Source organism: Gopherus flavomarginatus, chromosome 3 (assembly GCF_025201925.1).
Source record: "Gopherus flavomarginatus isolate rGopFla2 chromosome 3, rGopFla2.mat.asm, whole genome shotgun sequence".
In the NCBI taxonomy this organism is placed as follows: domain Eukaryota; kingdom Metazoa; phylum Chordata; order Testudines; family Testudinidae; genus Gopherus; species Gopherus flavomarginatus.
The window spans coordinates 151,347,583-151,365,123 of record NC_066619.1 but is presented as its reverse complement, the minus strand read 5'-3'; the positions used below and the strand labels follow the sequence as shown (position 1 = coordinate 151,365,123).

Here is a 17,541-nt window from a genome sequence, read left to right as displayed (position 1 = left end):
GATTAAGAAACATGAAAAAGCTTTCTCACAACATCCTGTGGATTTCAGGTGTGTCACCCAGATACTGGACACCATACCCACCGCAGTACATCCTCCAGTTAGGGAATGATTGGGAGCAATTGCTCCCGCTTTGCATTAGCTGCCGTAGGAAAGGATAAGAGGTGCTGGAAGCTAATGTAACAAAGGAGGGTCACTGTCTATGGGCTGTGCCCACTGTGCTGATTAAGACAAAAGACAGGAAACTGCACTTTTGTGTAGATTCCTGAAGAGTGAACCAAGTCACCCATAAAATAACTATCCCTAACCTAGAACTGAAGATTCCTTACTGGCATTAATGTCAGCATGTTTCTTCCCATGGTGCCAGAAGACCAAGAAAAAACTGCCTTTGTAACACCCTTGGTACTTTATGAATTTACAAGAATGTTATTTGGGTTATGTAGTGCTCCGGGGACATTTCAGAGATTAGTAAAGCATTGCCTGGGGTCTGAGAACTTTGATACTGTTTTATTATACACCTCTAGCCCGATATAATGCGACCACATATAACATGAATTCAGATATAAAGCAGGGCTCGGGGGGGGCAGGGCTGTGCATACCGGTGGATCAAAGCAAGTTTGATATAACGCAGTTTCATCTATAACGTAGCAAGATTTTTTGGCTCTCGAGGACAGTGTTATATCGGGATAGAGGTGTATCTAGATGACATCATTGTATATTCCAAATCCTTTGAGAAACATGTGCAATACTTGCATGTGGTATTTGACCTATCTGGATACAGTGTCTTCTGCAGGGTGGCTACTGATCCAGAGAAACTGAAAGTGGTAGAGGAGTGGCCAGTATCTGCTGCTACAGTACAAGACGTTCTTGGGATTTGTCTGATATCATTGTTGATTTCTTGAGCACTTTGCTAAAGTTGCTCTGCCACTGAATGAACTGCTAAGAGAAACACCGGAGGTGAGAAAATTTCTAAAGCTGCTCAGGTAAAATGGAGTGCATAGTGCAGCATTTGAAGAACTGAAATCCCCCCTAGTGCAACCACCTATCCTGGTATATCCAGATTATGAACTATCCTTTAGAGTGTACATTGATGCCAGCAACAAGGATTGGGAGCTATTCTTGCTCAGGAGCAAGATGGCAAGGAGTGAGTTACTGCTTATGCAAGTCAGGGCTTAAAGAGATCTGAAAAAAAAAAGAAAGACAGGAAATACAAATCATTCAAATTGGAATGCCGAGCGTTCGTCTGGGCAGTAACAGAAAAGTTTCAGCATTATCTTACAGCAGCCTCATTTGCAGTCTTTACAGATAACACCCCATTGACGTATTTGCAAACCGCAAACTAGGAGCATTGGAGCAGCCAGGGGCTTCCTCTCTGGCAAATAACTTCACTATAAGAACAATGAACTGCACAGAATGAATGTGAACGCCAGTGTCGTCTAGGCTGCCACAAAAGGTGATTCCAAAAGGAGATTCAGGTGACAAGGTGGCTTTAGAAATGCCGCCGTTTCTAAGTGTCCCTATCGAGGAAGTACGGGTTTATTAACAATATTACTATGAGTACACAACTGGTGAAAGAGCAATTATCAATGGTTCACTGTCAAACTAAGCGGGTGTTTATAGTGGGATCCGACAGGGGCCAGTCCTGGGTTGATACTATTTAGTATTTTCATTAATTACTTGGATAATGGAGTGGAGAATATGCTTATAAAATATGCAGATAACACAAAGCTAGGAGAGGTTGTGAGCAGGTTTAAGACAGATTTAGAATTCAAAACAACTGACAAATTAATGAATTGATCTGAAATCAACAAGATAAAATTAAATAAAGACAAGTACAAAGTACTTAAGAAGGAAAAATCAAACGCACAACTACAAAATGGAGAATAACTGGCTAGGTGGTAGTACTGCTCAAAAGAATGATCTAGGGGATATACTGGATCACATATGAATGAGTCAACAATGTGATGCAGTTGTTGAAAAGGCTAATATTATTCTCTGGTGTATCAACAGGAGTGTCACACACGGGAGAACAACTGATGGCTTCCTCTTTATAACAGCCCTTAACATAGTTGAAAATTGTTTTCAGTTCCCCTTCAGCTGTCTTTTCTCAAGACTAAACAGGCCCGGCTTTTTTAATCTTTCCACATAGGCCAGATTTTCTAAACCTTTATCATTTTTGTTGCTCTCCTCTGGACTCTCTCCAATTTGTCCACCTATTTCCTGAAGCGTGGCACCCAGAATTGGATGCAGTACTCCAGCTGAGGCCTCACCAGTGCCAACTAGAGCAGGACAATCACCTCCCGTGTCTGACACTCCTGTTAATACACCAGAAAATATTAGCCTTTTCAACTGCATCACATTGTTGACTCAATCGAAGGAGATTTAGGTTAGATGTTAGGAAAAACTTCCTAACTCTAAGAGTAGTTAAGCTCTGGAACAGGCTTCCAAGGAAGATTGTGAAATCCCCATCACTGGAAGGTTTTAACAACAGGTTGAACAAACACCTATCAGAGTCAATCTGGGTTTACTTGGTCCTACCTCAGCACAGGGAGCTGAAAGCGATGACCTCTGAAGGTCCCTTCCAGCCTTACATTTCAGATTCTATGATCAACAGGAGAGATTTAGAGAGTCCCAACCCAATAGCCTGGCGGTTATGGCACCCACCTGGCATGCAAGAGAATGGCAGAGCAGGGACTTACCCTGTCTCTCTGACAGTCCAGGTGAGTGCAATAACCACTAAGCTATTGGTTATAAGAGAGGACACCACTTCCCCCCCCCACCCCTTTTTTTTTTCTTTCTGGTGAGAAAGGGCTGACCTGACACACCTAACTCCAGGAGAGGGTTCACAGCTGTGAATCCGGGCAGATACAGCACCAACTCTCCTTGGGCTCAGGCCCCACCCCTCTCCTTGGCATTTCCTAATGACCAGTTTAGGCTGCTCCCAAGTTAACGTCCTGGCCTTTGGAAATCCCTTTCTCTCCCCATACACTGTACAGAGAACTGAGCACTTAACTTGGGATTGAGGAGTCTGCTGGGCTGCAGGGTGCTTAGTTAGGTGTTTCTATACACAGCAGTCCAACACCTGAGCCCTTGGGGTATGTTTATATTGTGGCTGGGATTGGGTCCCCAGCCCAGATAGACAGACTCCCACTAGCATGCCAGTACTAGTGGTGTGGCTGTTGTGGCTGCAGCAGAGATTCGGCTAGCCACTGACCTCAGACCCAGAAGGTTTGAGAGCTCGAGTGACACATCCTCACTATTTTTATCATGCAGGCTTGAGCAGCACTAGCACAAGTCTGTGGGAGGCTTGTTGCCAGGTGCAGTATAGACTTACCCAGAATAGCTCCAGCCCGTTCCCATTGCCATCCCCCCAGGGACTGTTAGCACAGGACAGTACTGGGTGCAGTGTCCACCTCACTGCTGCTCCTCGGCCAGCATTGGGAGGAGCAGCCCAGCGCAGTATGGAGCCATAGGGCTCACGTGGGAATACCCCGTTTGTGAGAAAGGGAGAGGGGCACCATGGCAGGGAGTGGGAAGGATAGAGGGGGTGCTGCAGAGCAGCATGCTGGGCACCTCCACACAGTCCCTCCCTGCCAGGGGCCCCCAGCCTGTCCCCCTGTGCAGCCCCTCCCTGCTACGGATCCCCAGCCTGGCCCCCTCCCGGGCACCCTGCACAGCCCCTCCTTGTCAGGGAACCCCAGCCTGCCCCCCATCCCAGGCATCCCCACAGCCCCTCCTTGTCAGGGAACCCCAGCCTGCCCCCCATCCCAGGCATCCCCACAGCTCCTCCTTGCCGGGGACCCCCAGCCTGGCCCCCTCCCGGGAATCCCCACAGCCCCTCCCTGCTAGGGATCCCCAGCCTGCCCCCCATCCCGGGCATCCCCACAGCCCCTCCTTGCCGGGGACCCCCAGCCTGCCCCCCTCCTGGGAATCCCCACAGCCCCTCCCTGCTAGGGACCCCCAGCCTGCCCCCCCTCCCGGGCATCCCCACAGCCCCTCCCTGCCGGGGACCCCCAGCCTGCCCCCCTCCCGGGAATCCCCACAGCCCCTCCCTGCTAGGGATCCCCAGCCTGCCCCCCTCCCGGGCATCCCCACAGCCCCTCCCTGCCGGGGACCCCCAGCCTGCCCCCCTTCCGGGAACCAGCACAGCACAGCACAGCACCGCCCCGCCCGGCCACGCGCTAGGCTAGCCCCGCCCCCATCCCCACACCGCCCAGGGGCGGGACCACTCCCACGTAGGCGCAAGCGCGCAGAACGACCCCCTGAGCCGCCCCGGCCCCGCCCCGCCCCCCTCTCGGCCAGGAAGGCCAATCGAGCCCTGAAGCCGAGAGCCCCCCCCCCCGCCCGAAGCGCAGGTCGAGCAGTCGCTGGCCGATCGGGGAAGATGGCGGATAGGACGCAGAGCAGGTGAGGGGGCCGCTGACACCCCGGCCCGGGGCGGGCGCTGGAGGCCGGGACACGTCACTGGGAAAACACCCGCCGCTGGCCCCAGCTTGGCCCTGCCAGTGTAACGCCCCGGGCCGCTGCGCCCCGTCGCGCTCCCCGGATGAAGCCCTTGGCCTCCCCCAGGCCGCCCGGCCGCAGCCCCGGCCCCCCCTCCCGGGCCGCCCCTCCCCACCCCGCGGCCGCAGCCCCGGCCCCCCCTCCCGGGCCGCCCCTCCGCGGCCGCAGCCCCGGCCCCCCCTCCCGGGCCGCCCCTCCCCACCCCGCGGCCGCAGCCCCGGCCCCCCCTCCCGGGCCGCCCCTCCCCACCCCGCGCTGCAGCCCGGTCCCCCTCCCAGGCCGCCCCTCCCCACCCCTCGGCCGCAGCCCCGGTCCCCCTCCCGGGCCGCCCCTCCCCACCCCGCGGCCGCAGCCCCGGCCCCCCCTCCCGGGCCGCCCCTCCCCACCCCGCGGCCGCAGCCCCGGCCCCCCCTCCCGGGCCGCCCCTCCCCACCCCGCGGCCGCAGCCCCGGCCCCCCCCTCCCGGGCCGCCCCTCCGCGGCCGCAGCCCCGGCCCCCCCTCCCGGGCCGCCCTCCCCACCCCGCGGCCGCAGCCCCGGCCCCCCCTCCCGGGCCGCCCCTCCCCACCCCGCGGCTGCAGCCCCGGTCCCCCTCCCAGGCCGCCCCTCCCCACCCCTCGGCCGCAGCCCCGGTCCCCCTCCCGGGCCGCCCCTCCCCACCCCGCGGCCGCAGCCCCGGCCCCCCCTCCCGGGCCGCCCCTCCCCACCCCGCGGCTGCAGCCCCGGTCCCCCTCCCAGGCCGCCTCGCTCCCCGGCTGCAGCCCCGGGTCTTCCTTGTGTCCGGGGCTGGTGTCCATCATTCAGGAAAGCTGTTCCTGCATTCAGGAGGCTTCGGAGACGACCCACGCGAATGATTAAGGGACTGGGAAACGTGCCTTGTAACGAAAGATGTTTCCAATGTCCTCTGGGAAAAGTTCTCAGTAAGTGGCAGTGCTGGCCCTGTGAGTTAGGGGTGTCTGAAATGCAAGCCGGGCAAAGAGAGGTGGTGTTTGGTTGAAGAAACTTTGGGGCTTCGAGCCTTTCCTGATGATGGAGGAAGACGCGCCCTAGCCAGGGAGCGCCCCATCTGCTTCTCTTTCTCTAAAGAAAGATCTGTCCCAGCCTGCTGTTCCCTTCCCCTGCCAGGTGAAGGGGGGAGGAAAGAGACGGTCACACCTCACTCTCTCTCCCATGTAGGGTGTGGGGAAGAGAGAGAATACACAGCTATTGCATAAAAGCTCCCTTTCAGTGTCCTTAGATACCCATCCTCTAGGAAATTCCAGTAGGTTTTCTAAAATTCCACAGGTTAGCACCTGAACCTCCCACCCCCACTCCCAACTGTATATATAGATTCTCCATCTTGGTAGAAGTTGGGATGGGGAATAGCAGAGATGTGCCACTGCATGGCCTGACACACTGTGTACATATACTTTTGTTTGGCTGGTCACAGTCCTGCCTGCAGATGTGAACTTGTTTCAGGTCCATTATCGCTTTCTTTCCTGTCCCATCCTGTCTGTGGATGCTGAAGTGCTGCATTATCACATAACCTCAAGACCTGAGTCTGATCAATATTAAATACTACTACTGTCTCCCGTGCCATCTCAATGCAGTTCAGTGTCTCCTTTCTTTGTGTGGGAATGAAATGTTACCTGTGATCACATGACTCAGACTTTTTGGCTCATCTCTGTTTAGTTAGTGCTGCAGAGATGAGAGGAAATGCAAAACAGAGGTGTTCATGAATCTAGAAAGAGTCGCTATTTTTATCTTTCATTTCTTGGCAGAGTGATAGATTTTAAAAATTCACATTTAGTGCCCTGAGGATTTTTCTCATTGGTTTATACAGTTGTAAATTGGGATGCTCAAGTGTCTCTTTAAATGTATGTATGATCTTCTGAACTGTGGAGCTCAGTGAAAATGTTGAGTAGGTGCAGGTTGGATGGAATCCGTTAGTACAGATCTACCCAGCTTTCTTAGGCTTCTTTCTTGGCCTTAAAAAGCATTATATTTATTTCTTTTAATATTAATTTTTGGTTGCAGTGTGAAGATTGCTCCTGGAGCTGTTGTCTGTGTGGAAAGTGAAATCAGAGGAGATGTAACTATCGGTAAGAGAGATTACAATGCTGCTGCTTTTATCTTGTTCTTCCCCAGAAGCACTGCCCTATTGAATTTGAATCTGTACTTTTGAAAATGAAAGGTAGTGTATGGAGCTTCAGTTTTCTGGTAGTCAATAATTACCCAGGATTTAGTGACAGAAGACCATGTGTTTTCCCAGTAAGTTATCTGTGGAATGCTTGCGCCTCTGTGGTGGAAATCTAGCCTGAAGTGAAGACTAGTGCAATAAATTCTGTCTTCGTGTCACTGCTATCAGTATTTCCTTTGACACAGTGAAGACCTCAGGAGTGGCACATAAGAACGGCCATACCAGGTCAGACCAAAGGTCCATCTAGGCCAGTATCTACTGACAGTGGCCAATGCCAGGTGCCCCAGAAGGAGTGAACCTAACAGGCAGTGATCAAGTGATCTCCTTCCATCCATCTCCATCCTCTGACAAACAGAGGCTAGGGACACCATTCTTTACCCATCCTGGCTAATAACCATTTATGGACTTAACCATCATGAATTTATCCGGTTCCCTTTTAAACACTGTTATAGTCCCAGCCTTCACAACCTCCTCAGGTAAGGAGTTCCACAGGTTGACTGTGCGCTGTGTGAAGAACTTCCTTTTTATTTGTTTTAAACCTGCTGCCTATTAATTTCATTTGGTGACCCCTAGTTCTTGTATTTTGGGAATAAGTAAATAACTTTTCCTTATCCACTTTCTCTACATCATTCATGATTTTATATACCTCTATCATATCTCCCCCTAGTCTCCTCTTTTCCAAGCTGAAGAATACTAGCCTCTTTAATCTTTCCTCATATGGGACCCTCTCCAAACCCCTAATCATTTTAGTTGCCCTTTTCTGAACCTTTTCTAGTGCTAGAATATCTTTTTTGAGGTGAGGAGACCACATCTGTACACAGTATTTGAGATGTGGGCGTACCATGGATTTATATAAGGGCAATAATATATTCTCAGTCTTATTCTCTATCCCCTTTTTAATGATTCCTAACATCCTGTTTGCTTTTTTGACCGCCTCTGCGCACTGTGTGTACATCTTCAGAGAACTATCCACGATGACTCCAAGATCTTTTTCCTGACTCATTGTAGCTAAATTAGCCCCCATCATATTGTACGTATAGTTGGGGTTATTTTTTCCAATGTGCATCACTTTACATTTATCCACATTAAATTTCATTTGCCATTTTGTTGCCTAATCACTTAGTTTTGTGAGATCTTTTTGAAGTTCTTCACAATTTGTTTTGGTCTTAACTATCTTGAGTAGTTTAGTATCATCTGCAAACTTTGCCACCTCACTGTTTACCCCTTTCTCCAGATCATTTATGAATAAATTAAATAGGATTGGTCCTAGGACTGACCCTTGGGGAACACCACTAGTTACCCCTTTCCATTCTGGGAATTTACCATTATTCATACCTTTTCCCTGTCTTTTAACCAGTTCTCAATCCATGAAAGACCTTATCTTTTATCCCATGACAGCTTAATTTATGTAAGAGCCTTTGGTGAGGGACCTTGTCAAAGGCTTTCTGGAAATCTAAGTACACTATGTCCACTGGATCCCCCTTGTCCATATGTTTGTTGATCCCTTCAAAGAACTCTAATAGATTAGTAAGATACGATTTCCCTTTACAGAAACCATGTTGACTATTGCTCAACAGTTTGTTTTTCTATGTGTCTGACAATTTTATTCTTAACTATTGTTTTGACTAATTTGCCCAGTACCAACTTTAGACTTCCCAGTCTGTAATTGCCGGGATCACCTCTGGAGCCCTTTTTAAATATTGGCGTTACATTAGCTAACTTCATTGGCTAACTTCATTAGCTAACAGTCATTGGGTACCGAAGCCGATTTAAAGGACAGGTTACAAACCTTAGTTAATAGTTTCACAACTTCACATTTGAGTTCTTTCAGAACTCTTAGGTGAATGCCATCGGGTCCCAGTGACTTGTTAATGTTGAGTTTATCAATTAATTCCAAAACCTCCTCTAGTGACACTTCAGTCTATGACAGTTCCTCAGATTTGTCACCTACAAAAGCCAGCTCAGGTTTGGGAATCTCCCTAACATCCTCAGCCGTGAAGACTGAAGCAAAGAATCCATTTAGTTTCTCCACAATGACTTTATCGTCTTTAAACGCTCTTTTTGTATCTCGATCGTCAAGGGCCCAACTGGTTGTTTAGCAGGCTTCCTGCTTCTGATGTACTTAAAAAACATTTTGTTATTACCTTTGGAGTTTTTGGCTAGCTGTTCTTCAAACTCCTCTTTGGCTTTTCTTATTACACTCTTGCATTTAATTTGGCAGTGTTTATGCTCCTTTCTATTTGCTTCACTAGGATTTAACTTCCACTTTTAAAAGGAAGTCTTTCTATCTCTCATTGCTTCTTTTACATGGTTATTAAGCCACAGTGGCTCTTTTTTAGTTCTTTTACTGTGTTTCTTAATTTGGGGTATACATTGAAGTTGGGCCTTTATTGTGGTGTCTTTAAAAAGCACCCATGCAGCTTGCAGGGATTTCACTTTAGTCACTGTACCTTTTAATTTCTGTTTAACTAACCCCTTCATTTTTGTATAGTTTCCCCCTTTTGAAATTAAATGCCACAGTGTTGGGCTGTTGAGATGTTCTTCCCACCACAGGGATGTTAAATGTTGTTTATTATGGTCACTATTTCCAAGCGGTCTTGCTATAGTTACCTCTTGGACCAGCTCCTGCGCTGCACTCAGGATTAAATCTAGAGTTGCCTCTCCCCTTGTGGGTTCCCGTACCAGCTGCTCCATGAAGCAGTCATTTAAAGTATCGAGAAATTTTATCTCTGCATTTCGTCCTGAAGTGAAATGTTCCCAGTCAATATGGGGATAATTGAAAACCCCCACTATTATTGGGTTCTTAATTTTGATAGCCTCTCTAATTTCCCTTAGCATTTCATCATCACTATTACTGTCCTGGTCAGGTGGTCGATGTTATATTTTTATTAGAGCATGACATTTCTATCCATAGAGATTCTATGTAACGTGGATTCGCTTAAGATATTTACTTCATTTGAATCTACATTTTCTTTCATGTATAGTGCCGCTATAGTGTCTCTATCATCAGACTCTCCCCTAAGAGAAGTCCGTGTCCGATCCACATGCTCCTCTGCAGCAGTTGGCTTTTCCCCATGCAATCTACCTCTGTGAGATGCATTAGATGTTCTGTCACAGAGCACCCACTTGCAGTGCCCTCACAGTCTGAGCTACTCAGACCTTTAGACTAGAGCGCAATTTCGAAGAAAAGTGGTAGGTTTCAAACTGGCTCCCCTTTCATACACACGTGCATAATTTACACACAGCCCTATTGAAATCCATTGGACTATTCACATGCTTAAATTAACTCATGTAAGCATTTGCAGGAGTGACAGTTCAGTTCTTTTTTTTTTTGTTCTTTATATTATGGTACCACAGTTCACATAGTATAATTCCCCACAGAAAGCCTTTCTTTACTGAAAGTTCAGGATGCATGCACATATCTGCATGAAGTCTGCCTGTCAAGAATTAGTGGGGTCCTGTTGTGTTTTAAATTGGAAACCCAAGAAATGGTGAATTAAGCTTGCACTGTCAAACAAGAACTCGAACCCTGAACTCTGGCCCTGTCAAGATGTCAGCCTAACAGCTCTTCTTGCAGAGTATCAAAAATGCGCATCACAGAACATTGCTTTTATCATTTGATTCATGTATATACATTTCTAGTCCTAAGCCCCCAATCCACCCAGTTTTTCTGCAGGCAGATTCCTGTGCATGTGCAGAACAGCAAGCAGGATCAGTGCCTGGCCTTTGCTCTTCTCGTGTTCTTTAATTTCTGGACTGCGCACATCTCCTGTATATGGAGACATGTCATCACTGTGCGTAATGGCCATTGGAATTGTAGGGTTCAGTTCTCTATGTGTGTCGCTTGGCAGGATTAGACCTCTAATACAGAGTGAGCAGTTATTGCCTTCAGTATGCTTTTGCCAATCAGAAACTTGGGCAGAGGAAGGAATCTTGTATTTGTCTGACCACAGAGAGTTTCACATAGCCCACCCACTACCCAGTTCAGGTTGTAGTAGTCTAGCTTTCCTAGGGTCACTGATAAAATGAAACTCTGGATGGAGATAGTGGTGTGAGATATTTATTCAGGCCATAGCTATAGGAGCAGGGCTAAGATTGCTTGGCATTCTTACTTGAGAAGCACAGCCTGAAATGTTTCTAACATTTAGATTGTTTTGAATTCTGACATTCTTGAATGGTGATACTCATTGTCCAAGGACATACAGGGAGACAGGCAGATCTAGTCCCAGGCCAGTGCCTTAACCACAAGCCCACCCTGCCTCTCAGTTGAGTTGAAATGTATTTTTCCTGTGTTTCAAGTAATCATGTCCATGTCCCTTTCCTTTGTTTCTGGAATTCTTGTGATGCTGAAGCACACATGCAAATCTTCAAATGATTTCCCCGCTTGGGGCCTTCTCTCTGATTTTTAGCAATATCAGTTGTTTAGATTCTGCTAGTAACAAGCTTATCTTGTTTCCACAGGACCTAGGACAGTGATTCACCCTAAAGCGCGAATCATTGCAGAAGCAGGACCAATAGTGATTGGTGAAGGCAATCTCATAGAAGAGCAGACATTGATCATAAATGGGTTAGTAAGAATCTTTACAATGCTGTTGAAGGCACAAATATCTATGTTTAATGCCATCACTGGCAGTCTCAGCAGGCGGCTCAGGACTGAAAGAACATAGAAGATAGATTATCTCTTAGCCCTAGAATTTGTCTCTCCGGATTGGGGCAGTGAGTGGGAAGCCTCAGCTGTGGCTTCCTGTGTTGTACCTGTTCTGACCGAAGCAGAGGACTGGAGACTTCTGAGCTATCACTCTAATCTATTTATCAAAAGTGGGGATGCTTGCCACAGCTGCACGGTATTAGCTGTTTGGAACCAGTTATAATATTTGGAGGCAGGAGAGAGATGGCCCAGGTTTCAGTGCAACATTTGTCCCTAAAACTCTCTCAACCCAGTACTGCTATTACTGCACACCCTAGTCTGCCCTCCTCCTCAGCCACAAAGTCATGTTTACATGGCCTGAGAGGGAGAGAAACCTTCATCACTGTGTTAGAAACACAAATTATTCCTATTTGTGCTTGTCAAATACATTTGTCACTTTGTCTAGAAAAAAAAAATTGCCTGCAAAATTCTTCCCTCAGCTTCACCGCAAAAACCAGACGGTCAATCCTTTTGAAATAGCTAGCTTAAAATGTTGCAGCACGTTCCTTGAGATTTGTCTGGCCTGTAGGTAGGGCCGGGGCTTGAGCAGCTTTTGCCTTCGCTAGGAGGGTGGTGAGGCACTGGAATGGGTTACCTAGGGAGGTGGTGGAAGCTCCTTCCTTAGAGGTTTTTAAGGTCAGGCTTGACAAAGCCCTGGCTGGGATGATTTAGTTGGGGATTGGTCCTGCTTTGAGCAGAGAGTTGGACTAGATGACCTCCTAAGGTCCCTTCCAACCCTGATATTCTATGATTCATAGCAGTGTAGTGCAGCAGCAGTCGCAAAGCTGGGGTCCATAAGTTACTATTGCCTACTTTCTGTTTCCCTCTTAAATAGCCTTTCTGAGAGGCAGTATAAGGATGTTTATGAATTAGGAAACAGCCCTCTTCATCCCTCTCTGTGTTCTCAGTATTTCATCATTACTGAGATTCAAAAAATTGACTTTGAGCTTGCTGTGTTGAATTTGAGGTTCGTCTCAACCCTCACAGCAGACTTGAGGTCAAGACAACATTTTACAAAACTTTCAAAGCTCATTAGAAATATTTCCGTGGCTATTCAAAGTTCTAATTTTTCCAGCTCTCCTTCAGACTAACTCCTTCCTCTGCTCTGTTTATATCTTAAACATTGCAGCATTCCGTGACTGCATGAGACTCTAGAAACTGACTAGCCTCTCTTCATTGTCCAGGCTGGGAGAAATGGACAAGTAAACCAGCAACCTTATATTTACAATTAAATGAGTAGGATTTAATAATCTAAAATGCTGTAGAGATTCTAGGGAAGGACACTTTTTCCTTTCACTTGATCTCTAAGGAGACACTACCCTTCGAATGTCAAGTTCTAAATGTATTCTTCAATCCTCTTGCAGATATCCTGAAAATATTTCACCAGACATGGAAGAAGTGGAAGCAAAACCAATGGTCATTGGCACCTATAATGTTTTTGAAGTTGGCTGTTGTATCCTTGCCAAGCAGTGATGTAAAACGCAAACTTGAACACGTCAGTATTTGATATTTTCAAAGCCCTGTACAAATGTTAACTGACTGTCATACCATTCCTGTGAGGTAACTAACTTTTATTCCCCTTTTACAGAGGGGAAAAAAGGACACAGAAGAGTTAAGTGACTTGCCCAAGGTAACACAACAAGTCAGTGGGAGAACAAGGGTTAGAATTTGGGGCTTTGAAGAACCACAAGGAAAACAAATATGTGCACTGGCCACAACCTGCTCTTGTCTGCAGCACTGGAGGATCTGGAGACAATTTGTGTTCAGCCAGAAGAAGGCAACTCTTGTGGTTTGAATTTGAAACTGAAGTTAGTCATTTGAAAACACACATCTTTATATGAAATAACATGGGGGCTTTATAGCTTTCAGGACACAGGAAGCACAAAATCCTTCTGGATTCAATGCAACAAAAAAGAAAAAGTTGAAATATTAGGCAGCAGTAATTTCCCACATGTTGTAACTATAGGCCTTTCTGCATGGCGTGTTGGAATACTATAGTCACAGCTTCAGTGTCCTGCCTAAGCAATGAAAACCAGTGCAGGACACACACATATGTCCATGAACACTTTCCTTCCTGGGTTGTGGGCTTATGTTTTTGAAGGAGGGGTTATGTGGGTATTTGTTGGTGGGAATTTGAGATATGAGCTTAGAATTATATATTTTCTTTAACTATAACTTGTAGGTTCACAAGCAATGAAAATGGGAGATAACAATGTAATTGAATCAAAAGGTAAGTGTTACTAATTGTGTCTTCATGCTGAAATATCAGACACTTCTTTGGGAGGTTCGATGCCTGTTACATTATGTTGTGTTCTGTTAAAGCCAGGGGGTTTATGTACTTGCCTGTTGCGTAAGATCTAGTGCAGGGGTCTCCAACATGCAGCCTGCGGGTCGCATTTATTTCCTGCGGCCCACCATAGACGCTGACTCCGCTAGCAGCCAAGCTCCCCCTCTGAGCGCGCCATGTCTCCCCCTGAGCACACCACGTCCCTGCTCTTCCGTCTACCTCCTAGTACTTGCCACTGCCAAACAGCTGTTTGGCGGCGCTTAGGACTTTCCAGGAGGCATGGGAAGGAGCAGGGATGCGGTGCTCTCAGGGGAGGAGGTGGAGAAGAGGCGGGGCCGGGGCGGGGATTTGGGGAAGGGGTTGGAATAGGGGCAGGGAGAGGGTGGAGTTGGGGCGGGGACTTTGGGCAAGGAGTTGGAATGGGGGTGAGGAAGGGGTGGGAAGAGGTGGGGCCTCATGGACTAGACGAGCAGTCTGAGGTATGAAGTTCAGCATGTCTGATTCTTTGCTGTGAGCAGTTGGGAAGAATGTTAAAAGTGGCAACGTATTTTGTATGAATAGTTACTTTTAAAAGTGCCTGCGGTTACGGCTATGTTGATAGATTGTTAGTGTAAATCGTCATCAGTGTTACTGACCACATAAGAGATAGTTACAGGTGTTTATATTATATTAAAACCCCTCTTTGCATTACAGTTTAAAAAGTTAATACATTGACTTTTAGTAGCATACTATATTACCCTTCATTTTTTTTTCCCATTTTTGACTATACTTTTGTACCGTTCCATGAAAAGGTTTCAGCGATGCAGCCCTTGGGTCTCATGTGGCCCTCATGGTGATTTGAGTTTGAGATCCCTGATCTAGTGTAGCATTGGTTTGGCATCTGTTAAGTCTTCTCTCAGGCCATGTTCACAGTAGGAGGGAAAGGGGCAAAGATGTGGTTTTTAACATGGTAGCTGGTCAAGGTAAACCCTGGTCAGGAAGCTGACCAAGCAGCATATGTTAAAACTACAACTGCCTTTGTCTGCACTACAATTGTAAAATGGTGGTGTTAACACCACACCTTTTTTCCCAGTGGACTGTCCCCTACCCTTGCAGAGTGGTGGACATACGTTATTGAATGGCTTATGCCATCTCTAACCCCTGTGATTCCAGTCAATTAGCAACGTTCCCATTTGAAAGCACAGAGCCCAGCAATTTGAAAGCAACGTTTAATTGGCCTTAAAAGTGGTGAAGAGGGACCGAATGCAGCGGTGGCTTCTGTTCCTGCTGCAGAGCTACTGAATTGGGATCAAAAGAGTTTCGAGTGAATTTTCTAAAGACATTGACTTTTGGATGCTAGTCTATGAAAGCTAAACTTCTGTTGCCTGCAGGCTGCTGGAGCACATCTCCTGATAATTGCACAGATATGAAACAGAGATTGGTACCCAAGGGAGACGTGGGAGTGAAATGAAGATTCAGTTGGGCTGTGCCCAGGATATGGAAGGGGCTCAAAAATAGCATGAAGCCAGCTGTGTGGCACTCCGCCTCTTGGGTGCTGCAGTGAGTGCACCTCACAGGATTATTGATTCACTGAGTGTACACACAGCTGCTCTGCAGTAACTGTGAATGCAGCTTCCTCCCTGTGAGACTGAAGTGATATACATTAGATTTGATTTGCATGTTGTATAGAGGATCTGTGACAGGGTCGCAGCGCAGGGAAGGCTTTCCTGCACAATCGGATGGGGAAGTGGCTGAGTTGCCTTGGGAGACCAGAGCATGGAAGTGCGAGCACTGTGCAGTTACGTGAAGGGAACAGGGTGAGGGGCAAGTCTTTGGAGCAGGCGTGAAGGCTGGTAGAAGTCAGGATAGAGAGGGCTGGACGAGCGAAAGGAGTGTTTGAGACCAGGATGGCAGTTTGAATGTATGTGAATATTGCCTGTCCTGGCTCGAGGCACTCTGGTTGCTTTGATTGTCTCTGCCTCCCCTTTCCAGCCACGGCAAGGGTTTTTTCTCTGTTTTGCAGCCGTTGTTGGTCGGAATGTGATTCTGACCAGTGGCTGCGTCATCGGGGCCTGCTGCAACATCAACACAAATGAAGTGATCCCGGAGAACACAGTCATCTATGACGCGAAGTGCCTTCGCCGAGTGCAGACTGAACGGCCACAGGTGGGTATCTTGTACTGCCAGGGCATGCAGTCTGCCGCTCCTCACTGAGCCACACAGTTCATTTCCATTCATCTGAAGCAGACACACTACCCCAGGAGAGAGAAGAGCTGCTAAACATGTGATCCAAGATGGGGAAGCAAAGCTGGGAGACAGATTTGCAGAGCTTTCTTGCAGCAGGAAAACACAGCGTGTCACTCCAAAGAACGGCCCTCCGTAGCAACCCTGCATAGTTCCTCTGGGGCAGCAGGCAGGGCAGCCAGTGGCCCCCTTTGAGGTTCACTATCCTTCTCTTCTGAGAGCACATTTCGTTTTGACAGCTTTTTAACCAATTATACTCTGGTCCTTCACTGGGAGCTTCAATTTAATTTCCTTCCATACAGTTGGTTTACAGTATGTCAGAATTCACTGGGCCAGACATTGAAGGCCTGTCACCTAGGAAATATCTGGAGTGTGTCTCCCCCTAGCTGCCCAATACAGCATAAACATTTGCCTTGTGCGCTCAGGTTAAGGTTCTGTGCATCTGCCACTTTACATGCCTGTGTTTAACAGTCCATCCTTTGGTCTCCAAAACTTGCAGTGCTGTTATAGTAATCCAAGGGCCTTGGCCCGCGACCTCTCTAAAGCATGTTAGTGACCAGGTGCCTTGGCTTTACACAGATTGGTGCCAGTCCCACAGTTGGCCCAGCACTCTCAGACTCGTGCACTGGGTTAGAGTGCTGTGGCATCAGTGGAGTCTGCCCATACAGATCTTGGGGCAGGATTGGGGTCTAAATTAGGTGACTGACTTACAGAGCCAACTCCACTGTGTTTAACGTGCCTTTGTTTCTTACCCCTTACCAGTGCTTGTCTAATTATATGTTGTTCCTTCTAGCCACAAACACTGCAGCTGGATTTCTTGATGAAAATCCTGCCAAATTATCATCATCTAAAGAAGACCATGAAGATGACATCTACTCCTGCGAAGAGCTGAGAGTTTTCCCCCCAAGTACCATTCTCTCATTGGCAAAAGGAATTGATTTGGGAATTTTCCCTCCATTTCTAGCACTCCATACGCACGGGAGGTAGCTGATCTTTCCTCATGTGTTCCATTGGGAGAGAACTTTTTTTGTTTTTTTACTATTTATATTTAGTAAAATATCTGGCTCTGAAGTCTGATTGACAGTTGCCTTGGTTATAATATTGTACACAATTTCTTCTGGATAATGATATCCCCAGTTACTCCTGTGATGTAGGACAGAAATTGTCTTTCAAAGGGGCACAAAAGGGACAGATGATTAAAAAATATTTCACAGCTTATTTTATGCTATTAATAAAGATGTTACCCTCCCAGCTTTTTCATTTTAATGATCCTATTTCATCTTGAAGACTTTCAGGCAATAGTAACGTCAGAATGACTAGAGGCATCCTCGCCTAGCAGGGAGAGCCAGTAATGCTGGGTCTTATTTACTGGTGTTATGTTAGCACCTCCAGGGGCCCACAGATTATAATCTAAGTAAAGTTTATAGTCTAAATAGATTAACTCCTGTGCTCTTGTCTCAGCTCTGACGTTGCCCCCTGGGTGGTGGTGGTAGTGGAAAAGGCACTTAGTTTGCCTAAAGCAGCAAAGAGTCCTGTGGCACCTTATAGACTAACAGACGTATTGGAACATAAGCTTTCATGGCTGAATACCCACTTCATCAGACGCATGTGGTGAAAATTTCCAGAGGCAGGTACAGTGTTTGAGGCAGCTCCTCCATTTATTTAC

General features: G+C 47.4%; 1 protein-coding gene across 2 annotated transcripts; it reads left to right on the top strand.

Moving 5' to 3' along the window:
- Window positions 1–4,298: 4,298 nt before the first annotated feature.
- DCTN6 (dynactin subunit 6) lies at window positions 4,299–17,126 on the top strand. 2 transcript variants are annotated; one of them, XM_050945081.1, is made up of 7 exons: window positions 4,299–4,404; window positions 6,516–6,580; window positions 11,140–11,245; window positions 12,730–12,818; window positions 13,548–13,595; window positions 15,655–15,797; window positions 16,669–17,126. In XM_050945081.1, the coding sequence occupies exons 1-7, from the start codon at window positions 4,382–4,384 to the stop codon at window positions 16,765–16,767; spliced, it is 573 nt and encodes a 190-aa protein (XP_050801038.1). In that variant the 5' UTR covers window positions 4,299–4,381; the 3' UTR covers window positions 16,768–17,126. The 2 variants fall into 2 exon arrangements, with proteins under 2 accessions (XP_050801038.1, XP_050801037.1); XM_050945080.1 differs by lacking the exon at window positions 4,299–4,404 and adding an exon at window positions 5,233–5,419.
- The last annotated feature ends 415 nt before the right edge of the window (window positions 17,127–17,541 follow it).

What these genes read in the sequence shown, in the direction of transcription:
- DCTN6 (XM_050945080.1), top strand. Translation starts at nt 5,388, where the DNA reads ATGTTTCCAATGTCCTCTGGGAAAAGTTCTCA. An exon ending in TCCTCTGGGAAAAGTTCTCA is followed by an intron (nt 5,420 to 6,515) that starts GTAAGTGGCAGT and finishes TTTTGGTTGCAG; the next exon opens with TGTGAAGATTGCTCCTGGAG. An exon ending in CAATGTAATTGAATCAAAAG is followed by an intron (nt 13,596 to 15,654) that starts GTAAGTGTTACT and finishes TCTGTTTTGCAG; the next exon opens with CCGTTGTTGGTCGGAATGTG.